Consider the following 14,214-nt stretch of genomic DNA (forward strand, 5'->3'; position numbering starts at 1 on the left):
ATAGTAAATTTATTGGCAAATGTAAGGTGCATGTTCATTCTAGTCAAGGTCTTAGTCTGATATGTCAAACCATGTTTCCCTTGGATCATCATCGAATTAAACTCAGACCACCTTCTGCTGACCTGATTTTTTTCTAAACTGAATGACCAAATGAAGGACGCTGCTGATCATTCCATGTCTGCACTGCATCCAGCAGATAGTTTCTCCAAGGAAAACTATTTCTCTTTTGTCCAGAGTTTTTTTTATTTGTTTGCATTTCGAAGTTGTAATGTAGTTTGTTCTGCTAGTTCGTGCTGCCACTATAGTTAGTTTCAGAGTTACAATGTGCCTAAGACAGTTTTCCTGTGGTCGGGATTTGATTCTGGTTGCGAGTACCACAATATTTTACCCATAAAGGATTATGGTGCAGCTGGATGGTTTGTATGCATCAGTCAAAAACCATCATCTTCAGAAGAATGAACTTTCCTTTATCTATAGCTAGAACTTCTATAGTGGACTAGGTACTACTCCTTTTGGTTTTTCTAAAGACCTGTAATTGTACTGATAACATTTGCATATGTTTATTTCCAGTTAACCAATTTGTGGAAGGTGTGGCTGCTTTCCAGATTGGAAATAGCATTGTTTTTCTGGTTCTCTTTTAATCTTAGTTACCCCGGTTCATCCTTTTGCCCTCCAGACTGGAACACAGTACAAACTGGTACCTGGTTCAGGTACAGTTCCAACAGGGTTCAAAATTTTGTCCCCAAGTTCAAATTGGTCCCTTAATGCATCGAACCAGGGCGAACTTGCCAGACACGGATCAAACCAGCAGCAAATTGCGTTGAACTGGGCCCCGTGGCCAGTGGAAAAGTGTTTTTTTGCATATTTTATAATTTTTTGAGTTCCTTAACCCTAAAAAGTGAAAGTGAAAGGCTTATGTTGGCAAAAGGACAAACCAGGGTAACTAATCTCCAAAGGATAGGCACTGGTATGTTTATGTCTGCAGTTTCAATGATTGTTGCTGCAGTGATAGGAATTAAGAGAATCAAGGCAGCAAAGGATAATGGGCTGCTAGACATGCCCCATGCAACATTCCCAATGAGCATCTTTTGGCTACTTCCTCAATATGTACTTTTTGGCACAGCTGATCTGTTTATAATGGTCGGAATGCAAGAAACTTTTATGATCAGGTGCCAGACGCAATGAAAAGCTTGGGTATTGCTGTCTATTTGAGTGGGAGTTGGTAGTTTTTTTAGCAGTATCTTAATTTTGGTCATTGAGAAGGTTACTTGCAGAAAGCAGGAGCAATGCTGGTTTGCAGACAAGTTGAACCAAGCTCATTTAGAATATTTTTATTGGCCTCTAGCTTCTTTGGGTCTACTCAACCTGGGCATGTTCATTGCCTTAGCCAGCTGCTACAAATACAAAAATACTGTACCTTCTAGCACGGAAAATTCTACCTAAAAACTAACTACAAGTACAAAAGAGTGCCACGAGTACTGTTCTATTAATAATTTGTTACTAGAATGTGCTTTCCACATTTATGAACTGGGTTAAAAACCCAAGACTGCACATTTTATAAGTATTTAAGTGGAAATCTCAAATTCTCGGTTTCTACTGGAGGCCAGATGAATAGCTAAAGATTATAATTTATATGGATTGACACTATAAATTTCATCTCAAAAACCATACCTACAACTTACTTCTAGGCTTCATAAATATGTATATACATAATATTTTACAATTTTTAGTTTTACATGTTTTGTATGAACAAATCTAAACAAACCCAAACCCCTTTCAAAAATTTTGCGGTACAGGCAAATCAGTTCTTTAAACTTGAACTTTGAATCGAACTCAAACCAGTAACTAAGCTTTTAAAGAAAAAAAAGTGTTCTGTGGATAAAATGCAGCCATGACTGACCAAATCTTGTGAAGTGGTCCTCTTGTCAGCTTATAGGAGATAAATTTCAATCCTTTACATTGTTGTCTCTTATGTTAAAATCTCAGGTCCTACTGATATGACAATGGCTTTGGTCTAAAAAGTGACTCCATGTGGATTCTTATAAAAGCATTTGTCGACTGGAGGAATTTATAGTAAAGTATGCTAATGAATTGAGAGAGAGAACTTTTAATGATGCTGTAGATAGGGATGTCTCCAGACCGATATATATATTACTGTGTCAACACTCGTGTTTGAGGATACAATTTTGTCGAAGGATCGGTGTCCTTAATCATATCTTCCATTTGAAGGGTTGACATAGTACACTCCCAAAAATGTAGGTCATCTTCACGTGATAACTACTATCTCTAACCATCAAAGGTTGTGCTTAGTTTTGGTTTCCTGAGAATTATAAACTTAAAGTTTTATCCTGCACTCCACGATTCCTGCTATCAATCTGGGCTAAAGTGAAATTATCACGATAATGAAGATGGACACGCTGTCAGCGTTCGTTCAACTGGGTAATGGTTAAACCATACGTTATTATAATTTTAGTTCATAAATATATTCTTTACCACCAAGACTATCGTAGTTTGCCTATCCCTAGTGTACAGGCTATTACTACATTTGCATAAGACTCCGAGATAAAAAGACTTTCCTTCAGACCAAACCCTAGACATCGGCTACCTTGCCCATTGGCAGAAGCATGATGTTCTTAAGATAGCAATCATTGTATTATTTTCACCCACAATGTGAACATTGACTATTATTGTGAGAGCGCCCCGTTTAGAGCAATGCAGGGTCTCTTTCCAGACTCGAGTCAGAACATGAAAACTGGAAGGTGAGAAAGAAAAGAAAGAAGGGCTTGATGGTGCAAAATTTTAATACAATAGAACAAAAGATTTTACTCACGCAGTTCGGGCAGTTCGACGATATAGAAGAAAAACAGTTGTCCCCCTCCATGGACATCCTATATCCTGCTTGCTTTCTGTCAACCCCACCTGGAATCTAATATTTTAAAAATCATTTTGAATAAACTCTGTGTATACATTTACATCTATGCTAATAAGGAATGTATATTTTTAACTCAAACCAATACAACACTTCAATTTCCAAAAAGCTGTTAGTTCATCTTCCTTACATTTATCGAAATCGAATCAGGCAACCCATATGTAAGCTTGCCCACTGGTTTCTACGAGCACACACGGCCAAAATTCAAATCTACACCATCATCTGTGTTATGCTCACACATTTATTATATGGGAACAAAAGTTTTATAAAATCTTCTCCATCTCCGTCCAGCACATCCAGAGATTATCACTCCTCAGAAAGCAGACATAGAAAGTGGTTCCAGGGCGCCCGGGCTTGACCCTCTGTTTCGGTACATGAGCTTATTTTCAAATTTCTTCTCAAGATGACAGTGATTACACTTTTTTATTCTCTCTTTTTTTATATAAAAAATTCATCCTTTATATATAAGAAGAGATCTTAAGCGTCAAGTGTGATGCATTTATTAGAGTTAAAATCGGGTGAAATTAGTTTCTGGTTCTATAACATCTATGAAATCTATTGAAAAGCACTAAAACAATGGTATTAAAACATAGGGCATCTCTATTATATTTTAAGTTATTATAATTAAATGAAAATTAAAATATATATATCTAGCATCTAAATAGGAAAAAGCAATAGAGCTAAGAAAAGTGGAATGTGGAAAAAATACAAGTAAAATAAAATAATGTTAAAATATTTTAAAATGTAATTAATTAGTTTGTGGAAATATATATTAAATATTTTATGAAAAATTATTAAGTCAATAGAAATGATAGAAGGTAAATTCATTACTATTTTACTATAATGCATATCGAAATATAAGTTAGTTGTTGTATATATAGATTTAGAAGAAAATAAGTGTCATGTAGTGGCATGTATTTGATGTATGTTATAATATGTTATAATGTATAATATAAAGATTAAATTGTTTAATAGTTATAAGAAAATAATTGAGTCATTGAATTATTTGATTAATATTTTTAGATTAACGTAAAAACAGGTTTTAAGGGATTGTGGAACTCCATATAAAAAATCAAATCAAAACATGTTCAATGAAAATAAAGTTCACCCGGGTTTTATAAGGACCTGGAACTTACAGTAACGACACAAAACCAAAAAAATAAGGTTTTACATTTGGGGTCAAATTGCGACAGCAGTGTAATTTGTGTTGATTTTCATTTTTTTTTTTCAATTGTCCATGATGTCGTCACAATACCGACATTAGAGTTGTATTTGTGACGCCCCGTGACTATAAACCAAAAAACTAAATAAATAACATGACAAATCATTTCCCATTTGTTTTTATTGTAGAGAGTTGTGCAGGAAAGAGGGTTGAGAGCTTTGAACGAGGGTGGAGAGTTGTGAATGCTTTTGTGCCCTTCATTGTTGTGATCTCTACATTTCGTTGTTGTGATCTCTGCATTTCATTGTCGTGCCCTTGGTCTATGATTTCGTTGTTGTGATCTCTGCAATTTGTTGTCGTGCCCTCTCTCTGTGATTTGGTTGTCATGCCCTTGTGATCTCTACATTTCGTTGTTGTGTCCTTACTCTGTGATTTTGTTGTTGTGCCCTTGCTTTGTGATTTTGTTGCCATGTCATGCCATTGTGATCTATGTGCCCTTGTTTTGCGATTTCGTTGTCGTGTCGTGCCCTTGCTCTACGATTTTGTTGTTGTGCCCTAGCTCTGCCATTTTCTTCAAGGGCTATGTAAATTTTCGTTTCTTTTCCTTGTAAACAGGTATCTCTTTATATTTCCTTCTGTATATGTATATTTAGAGATCTTTTTAAAGGTGCTTATTACATCTTAGCACAACAAGAAAATTGATCCAGTTGCATACATATTCCAGAATCCAAATAATAAAACAATAAAACTCACTCAACCCTTGCTAAGTGACTTACCTCAAGATCCTCCACAAAAATAATGCAAACCACAAAAAAAAGGGCAAAATTCGCAAGAAAATTTATAAAAACACATCATAGTAGATAATTTTATAAAGAAACTAGTCATAACCCAATAAATTGGTCTAGTTGTTTATTAGTTGGGTTGATTACAAACTCCTATAAAACTATCATTAGATTAGGTACAATAAAACGAACAATCAATTATTCCCATCTAGCACGATCAAATACAATTTTCCATGGTATTTCTGCAAGCCACATTATAGTATGGTATTTCTACAAGCCACATTTTGTATGAATATTACTCATAAAACCAATCAATTTTTCAAAATTTTCAGTATCTTGAACCCTCTTTCTCAATTGTTAATGTACTTATCTATGCTTCCATATTGTGCATATTTTGTGATCATTGTATTCTATGTAATAATCACTCCACTTTTTATCCATCTCATGGGATGACCTCTCTATTGACACATTGCAACAAATGATTCATGCCTCCCTTCACTATGTTTTCTTTGCAAACTTTTTCCATTCCATGCGAGCATGATGTCCTCTAGTTCCAACGTGATGTCTGTCAATGTTTGACTTTTGAATTAAAGTTTAGACAATCTTTTTAACAAATATCATGGTAGCATTCTATCAATCAGTTCACGTGCCTTGTCTATATTGCCCAATTGATGAGTTGTCACTAAGAAATGTTGTTAGATAAGAAGCTTCACATTTATTTTCATTCCTCACATATCATTTTGTGGATACTAGCTTCTTATCTAATTTCTATAGTCACTCTTGCATATGGATTATTTTGAAGTTGATTTGTACTTTGTTAATGCTCAATATTTCATGGCTTGGCACAAATCCAAGTTTGTCTAATTTCTTTCTACAATTTATTTTTTAATATATCGTCTCAAAACACATGAATGGTAGAAATTGTTGGGAATGGGGTTTTTGAAGTTAAAAACCTTTCTACTTTTCTTTTGTTGGAAGAATATTGATATTTTGTTTACAACCTTTGTATACATTAAAAAGTAGATCAAAGACCAATTGCCAATATAGTCTTCATTATACTTCAGAAAGTAAATTGCGATGTAAAACCCCTTTGTCTTATACTTCAACTTTTATGTGTATTTAGATCCACATTTATTTGGCTTAGTTGTGAGAATTTCAATCTTTACATAGTTTTCCATCTTATGGACTATTCGTCAGACTATTTGCAGAAATGGGTGCTACAGAACTGATCATGCAGCAACAATCTACATGGAGTCCTTATGACAACAATGGAGGGTAAGGATGATGTTGTTTTTGTTTGGGCACCTGCTTCTCATATCATATCTTTGTATTTTTCTGCTGTTCTTCACCAAAATTTATTTTTTGCTTCTCTGGCAACTATACCAATGTCATGATCAACATTTTACAGAATATGTCTATGTACTTGACATGCCTCTTCAATGATTAGCTTAAAATCTTCTTTTTTTCCGTTGCTTTCCAGGTTTTTATTTTATTTTTATTTATTTGGGTGAATGGTATTTCTTCGTTAATTGGATCTTGACTATTGATTATTTTTATAAATCATTTTTAAAGATTAACTGCTTGCAAATTAATAATTCCTCAGTGAACTATTTTTTATGACTAGACAAAAATGGTACAAAGAATCCCTTGACCTAAGGTTGAAGTAGTCAAATCTAGTCCCTGCAATGTTTGATGTGTACTGCAGTGCATCTCAATCTAGGCCCTACAAATAATTTAGGATTAAAAAGAGGAGGGCTTTCACTCAGCTTTTTTAGTAAGATTAATTGTATATTTTATATTTTATTCAATCTTTTATTATAGATGTACTATTTGTGTATGCTAATCTAAAGCAGCGTTGTCTATTCTTTTTGTTTTTCTTTTGGTAGAACTGTGTGTGAACAAGAAATTTGTCTTTTTTCTCTTTGACAAAGAAAATAATGTTTGTCATTATAATGCACATAGTTTGATGAGCTCCCTGCTAAGTTATTGAAAAAGTTTTACATTTATCGCCAAGTAGAAGAACAACAATAGATAAATGATCTCACTGCTGGAAGAATAGCTTCACTGAAGAGTTGAGTGTAAGGAGTTGAAGAAGCAAGTTCTGCTTATGTGTAAATGTCATAATCATGAGGCTCCCATAAATCCTCAATGTTGTCTAGATGTTGTTTATGTCATGTAGTCTCTTTCTAAAGCCGCACCTTCTCCTTTTCTTTCTAAAGTCACTCCTTCTCCTTCACTCTCATGCCTTAAATTTTGATTATCGAACTTCTAAATATCTACCTCTAGCTTATCTAAAATCAACTTCACATTGTGTTGCAACTCTGCACTACTACATTTGATCTTATTTTTCGACCAAAAATTTTGACCTTCAAATAAAAAGATTTACGTTGGTCGGATTGGAGAAGGGAAAAATCGTCTTTTTAAAAATCTAAGCCCGTGTTGGTCAAAATTTTGACCAACACGGGCTTAACTTCAACATGAAAAAACATTTTTCATTTCATTGTTGTTTGAGAGTGCACGAAGGAGCATTTCATTGATGTTTAAGAGCGCACGAAGGAGCTGGAGCTGTGTAAGGGTTTTCTTCTGCATTGTGGTAGGAAAAGATATGAAGTCTGTAGGACCAGAAAAACGGGCTAAAAGCATAACACACTATGAGAAAATCACAAACTCAATCAACATGTATTAGCACCCACTAGTCTACCATGAAAGCCAAACTAATTAAGAAAGCAATAGAAACCCCCTTTTTCGTTTGTAGCTCCCATGTTCTTCTTTCTTCTCCAATGATTGTAGCTCCAATTTGCCTATAGTGCACACAAGATCGAAGCAAAGTCTATGATGTAGATAATGCCATGAGAATACTTGAAGTGTGATTTTATGTGATAGCAAGGATGCAACATGCAAAGAAGTAGAGACTCCAAAACTCAAAGATTCAAGGACTCAAGACTTAAGCATTCTCCTCCAAGAGACCCCCCCAAAAATGAGAGGAAGAGTGTCCAATTTATAATTGACATGGAGGATGAGAGCATTGGATTTGTCACCCATAGATATGCGATGTGGCAAGAGATTCCTTTGAGAACCCATGACACATATGACAAAATATGCCAATTGCGAGATTCTATGACACATGCAAGTCAAACTTGGCTAAATGTGGAAGAGAATCTATGACGCGTCATAAGATTCCTCAACCCACTTAAAGCCAAGAATCTATGACGAATAAGCCAAATAGGGACATGCGTAAGAGGTAATAATAATTCCTATGACGCATATGACAGAATATGCCAAAAGTAAGATTCTATGACACATGAGAGTCAAATTTGGCTAAATGTGGAAGAGAATCTATGACGCGTCATAAGATTCCTCAACCCACTTAAAGCCAAGAATCTATGACGAATAAGCCAAATAGGGACATGCGTAAGAGATAAGAATATTTGATTATGACAAATCTCAGCCAAGTGTCAAAGGAGAATCCACGAGGTGTCACATCCAAGTGTCATGATGATGCAATATTTTATGGAATATTTGAATTAAAAATCCTTTTATTCCACAAAATAAGAATTAGTAGAAAATGGAATTAATGATGGAAAATAGAACTTAGGAAATTGTAAATTTCCATGGTTTGCAGATAATGAATCAATTAATTAATAAAATTAATTAATTGAGGATGATAATTAGGAAGAATAATTAGTGAGAATAATAGAATTAAATTATGGGTTATTTAATCCTATAGAGAAAATTAGTAGATGATTGGCCAAATTGATTAAATGAATGCGACTGTATCCTTTGATGAAAATGTGACGACGATGGATATCGAATAAGATGATGAAAAGGTAGACCAAAGCCATGGTCAAATTAATTGATAGATCAAAATTGATAACATGCCAAGGACACATGACATGAATTAATTGATATGTAAATTTAACCGACATTGTAAATGCTACAGGATTGAAATTGATTGATAAGGTTTGATCATAATAACAATGACAGACACTGTCAATATTATTAAAATGGTTGATGATGCCATGATTTGACATTGAAAGCCTCAATAATGTCAAAGATTGGATGACATGAATGATAGTTCGACCTAGCATTGAGAGCCACGACAATACTAAGGTCAAATTGATAAGATTGATAAGTTGATAGGTTTCCAAGGCATTGAAAGCCACAACAATGCCTAGGAGCAGATAAATGATGATTGATTTGAGATGTTTGATATGTTTCGGGTTGATTAGGACCAATTTCAAGTTGATTTGATATGATTTTGAGTTGATATGAAATTGATGTGAAAGGGGATACAAATGACGAAATATGGTCAATCTGGCCAAAAGATCAAAGTTAGTAGAATGAGAAAATGGGACAAATTAGTATGAAGAAGTGATGAAATTGTAGATGCGAACCATTTTTGAGCATCTACAAAGTCGTAGTCCATCTTTTCAGATCTTGAATCCCATCAAACAGTTTAAGAAAGAGTTTCCCCTGCCTCTCATTCCTCCTTTCCTACTTGACAATCCATTTCAATCCCCGGCTGGTGCTCGCTGTCGATGAGAAGATCGATCAGGGCAGGAGGGAGACAATGATATGATTGGCAAGTAACGAGATTTTTTGTCCCTGGCTTGACGCTGAAGTTATGGAGGTCTCATACAATACTTGAGGGTTTTCATCTTCTATTGTGTATTCATTTTTTGTGTAAGTTCTTTATGAGCCATTATAATACATTTTTCTACCTGAATTTTAGGATTGGAAATTCTAGATTCATTAAATAAAATCATCTTCTAGTATTGTAAGTGGTTCTTATCTACACCATTGCTCACAAGTTTTGATAAGTGAGGAATTTGCACTCCTCTAAACTATCTCTAAGGTCTTAGGATTCATAAATAGCCCATAAGTGTAAGCATTTGACTATACCAAATCTACTTTACTATTTTGAGGCTGAGTATCATCTTTTGGCAATAACCTATCTCTACCTACAACAAAACTAGCTTTATAGGGATTCATATCAGGCCCACCTTTAATCCTTTTTTCAAGGTTAAATTTTTACAACCCCTCACACCTTGTCCAAGAACTGGTTGCATTATCACTTGCAGATAGAAGCATTTGTAGTAAAGTAGAGGAGCCTTTAGGCCCAACTCCTTCCCTTTTTCTTTTGTTGTTCCTAGGTGTTTAAACTAGAGAATGCCTAGACACTTCCAAGATACTTTAGGAACTCTAGAGAATTCTAAGAGATGTCAAGAATCCTTCTATTTTGGGGATGGTTGCACATTCCTAGCTTTGTTTACATATGGCTTGAATCACCCTAACAAAAACCAAGCCCTCTTTAAGAATGATTAGATGCCATAATAAATTCACCATCACTATTTGGGGATAGATAGAAGTTCCTAAAATATAATGAGGGATGCTATACCATGTGATATCTAAAGAAATATTTAATAAACTAGGGTCAGCTCCGGTGCCTAAGAATCTTAGAATGGGAATGAAAAATGGGGGTGTGCCACAACAATACCAAGATGATATATAGCTTGGATTTTTTTTCTTAGATTTCAGAGACAAAAGTGGGGCATTTTATACCCAATTCATTTGGAAAGTTAAATGATGCACTAAGTGATTACACAAGTTCAGCCCATCCTTAATCATTTCCATAACAATGCCTTACCTCAACTTGCCAAGTGTTTGGCCACTCTAGATGTACCAAAAAAGGCTTAACTATTTGGGAGTTCAAGCCTCCATTATTATCTTAAGCCATATGTTATAAAGAAAACTAACTATAACTTTGTATGGTGCATCAATTGACAAATATTCTATGTTACTAAAACTCAAATTTGTTTGGAATTCTTAGAGGCCTTTCATGTGCCTTCTCTTTTTGTTGGGCTCTATTAGGGATAACACACAAAAATTAGCCAAAATTCTGCACTAATTGACATAGTCTTTCATCATCTAATCTATAATTTGTTCACCCTCGAGTGAAAGTCCAATAATAAATCTTGATTTTTGTGTAACCTTATGATTCTAGACTATGGGAATATTGCCATTCACACTTCTATACTCCAATGCCAAGGAAAAGATAGAGAATCTTAACATTCACATTCAAGGTTTGCATTATTTTCCACATTTGTGCACTCTTCTATGCATAAACAACAATCAAAATCTAAATATTTTGTGATGTAGACTAAGGGAAATACAATGAGTAGCTAGGCAATATTGTAGGTTAGTTGTGCATGTCAAAAGTGCTCTCTGCATTAGAGTTCTAGACTTTCAAAATATTTCCAAAAAAAAATCAAATATCTAACTTGTGGCTGCAAACTAGAATTTCATACCATTGAGTAATTTTTTGCATCTGATGCAATTTTACATGCATAAGAAAAAATTGGAATAGAGTCTTCCATCACTTTATGGGCTACTTCACCAGCACCAATTGTTATTGCTAGCAGACCTGAAAGAATTTTATAAATTCTTTCATCTCCCAAATTAGAAAATCTTGTGGAATAGCAATAGAGCTACTATGTAAAATGTTTGTAACTATAATTTACCTACAGCATGTGCAGCAAGAGCCACCTCAGAAGAAGTCCCTTTTTTTATCGATTTCATAAACATATCGAGCAAAGTTTCATTTCTGCAAGAAAGTTGATGGTTTAGGCAAGTATCCAATTTACATAACAATTGTCCATAATTTTAAATGTGTAGTATTTTTAAGTCCATTGTAAATGCTTACAATGTTTTTGAAAATCACTTATTTGTGATGTTGTAGTACTATAATTTTGAGTATTTGCTCAATTAACATTTTTGGTCTATTTTGTCCAATTCTGATTGTTTTAGACCCTTGTATGTCATGGAAAATAATAATTTTGGCAATGTTCATAAGTATATCAATGGGCATAAAACATAGAAGTAGGAATATTATCCAAATAAAGACAAACATAAGAATTAAACATATGCCATATTTGACAAAGATGATATTCTTACTTGCTTTCTACAAATTCATATTGAAAATCATTCATGAAAGCATTCATAAATCCTTTCAAACCATTTTATCTAGTTGATATTAAAAGGAGAGAAAGTTGTTTGTATTAGATATCCATATCACAAAACTACCATATTTTTCTCAGTGTATATAGTCCCTTTTGGATAGTTCTGCCTCATTTCGAGGCAACTATACTCAAATGTTAACTTGTTTCTTGGATTGATTTTGTGACAGTTTTTAGCATCAATGTTTTGGATCATCCTACGTGATCTATCAACTTTACTCTCCTGTATCCTGATGATGGATCATGTAGTATGATCCGAAACGTTGATGCTAAAAATTGTCACACAATTTATCCCAGAAACAAATCAGCATTTAATATGGATTATGAAGATCTAGTAGACTTACCTATATTTAAGTCATGTCAATTATTCATGATACATTCTTGGACATTTATTATCGTGGAATCTGCTTCTACATAAACAAGATAGGAAAACATGGCTTCATGCCAAGTAGATCTTCATGCTAAATCTTATAGTTTAAATCTCGTTGTGATGATAAAATAGAAAATGTCAGTGTACTTCAACCATGAACTTTACATTGGTTAGCATGGAGAATAAATAGAAAGCAAGTACAAATTAGTAATATATGCATACTTTTGATTTGTATATTTAGCAAATAAGAAAAGAACATAGATTAAATATGAGGGATTCCAAGCAGGCTGGTTAATACCAGTCTCTTTCTAATTTATTCCTCTGATACAAAACTTTAGGAATACTAAAAAAAATTGTTCCTTCTTGGTATCCAATTAAACATCTTCACATTAGTTCAGAAACCCTAGGTCTAAAACTAAATACATGCATGCTGAAGAAGTTATAAAAAGAAGAAGATAGAACTCAACATATCTTAGGAATTTAAAATATACATCAATCTGGTATATTTGAAATAGGATTGAAGCATTTCACAAACCTTTGTAACTGCTCCTCTAAAACCTCGCACTTGGTAATGGCATCTTTGCATTGCATGCACTCCTCCTGAAGCTCTAGCTCCAAAGCATCCACTTTTTCAGACAACCCTTTCATCTCAGTTTCTGTTGCCTTGAATTGAGATTTAATATCTGATTTATGTGAAATCATGGCTGCTAGTTCATTCTCTAATAATTGCTTTGATTCCTTAGCAGATTCAAGCTACATTTGCAAGTTTTCCAGCATTTGTTTCGATTTAGTAAGTTGACTTTCTGTGTGTTCAAGTTTCTCTTTAGTTGCAGCTAGGACTACCTTTTAGATTAGCATTGTCACTCTTCAAATGCGTAAGTTGTTCCTCCAACTCTGTAACTTGATGCTGGGTGCGATCAAGCTTCTCTTTTGTTACAGTGAACACTAGTACATTTGAGGTCAATTTTCGACCAAAAATTTTGACCATCAATTAATAAGGTTTTGATTGGTTAGATTGTAGAAGGAAAAATTTCAATTTTTAAAAATCTAAGCCCGTGTTGGTCGAAATTTCGACCAACATGGGCTTAACTTTAACATGCAAAATTGTTTTCAATTTCATTGACGTTGAGCGTGCGAAGTAGCTAGAGCTACCAAACCTTGGGTCGACCCATGCCAGTGATGCTTGCTTTCTTGCCGCTAGCTCCTCATCTGGAACACTGGACTCCATCTCTTGCATCTGGCTCTAAATCTCGCACTTTCTGCACTTAAACTGGTATTTACCTCATACATTTTTTATGTTTTCATACATTTGATTGATTATTTGATTTCTTCCAGTAGTTTGAGTTGTCTAACACTTAGGTGCTTACACTAAATATGGCATGCTCTTCTTTCATGAGGTTTATTGAAAACCTAAAGCCTTCCATCGGTAATGCCATTGGTGTAATGTCATTAGACTGAATTACATTGCACATTTTACTATCACAAAATGCCATTTGCGTCCCCTACTCTTGTCAATCTCGTACCATACTGCCCATTTATAGAGGGCCAGTTGAAGAAGATGCTTCACATTTTTCTTTCAACACATGAACCCCCTGAAGATTGCTCTGCAAATGTCCAATGCTTGCAGAATTGCGTTGAATAGAACAACTTTTTTAGAAGGTGAAAACGTCCTCCCATTTCCTCACTCACAGGCAATTTGTCTTTGGTGTGCATCCTAGTCATAGGTTGTTGAGTGTTCTACCTTGCCTAAATTTGGTCTTGTTTTTGGGCTTCTTCCTCTTGGATCTAAGACACCTTTGGGGCATATCTTTGAAAGGGTTTTTGAAAGGTTAGCGATTTTTGTGTTAGAAATGTGTAGAAGGAAGTTCCCTTGGAGCTTATCTTTTGATGCCCTAATTTGGCCTTTCATGATCCTTGCCTTGGTGTTTGAAGTACTCCCCCCCTAAGTGCATTGT

General features: G+C 34.5%; 1 protein-coding gene across 13 annotated transcripts in view; it reads right to left on the minus strand.

The window, feature by feature from the left end:
- The window catches only part of LOC149528511 (uncharacterized), a 101,652-nt gene extending 98,186 nt beyond the window's left edge, over window positions 1-3,466 (minus strand). For 2 of the 13 annotated variants that reach the window (XR_016358421.1, XR_016358422.1), the window contains exons 1-2: window positions 3,060-3,465; window positions 2,831-2,919 (exon numbers count right to left, since the gene is read on the minus strand). Coding sequence is in view for 7 of the 13 variants with exons in the window: in XM_089808488.1 (XP_089664614.1) it covers window positions 2,831-2,887 (57 nt within the window). In the remaining 6 variants the exon portion in view is untranslated. Of the gene's footprint in view, window positions 1-2,830; window positions 2,927-3,059 lie in introns of all 13 variants that reach the window. The other 11 variants (XM_089808488.1, XM_089808491.1, XM_089808494.1 and 8 more) reach the window with 9 other exon arrangements.
- Window positions 3,467-14,214: the final 10,748 nt, after the last annotated feature.

Source organism: Cupressus sempervirens, chromosome 11 (genome assembly GCF_028749045.1).
Source record: "Cupressus sempervirens isolate cs-2001-9-10 chromosome 11, ASM2874904v1, whole genome shotgun sequence".
NCBI lineage: Eukaryota > Viridiplantae > Streptophyta > Pinopsida > Cupressales > Cupressaceae > Cupressus > Cupressus sempervirens.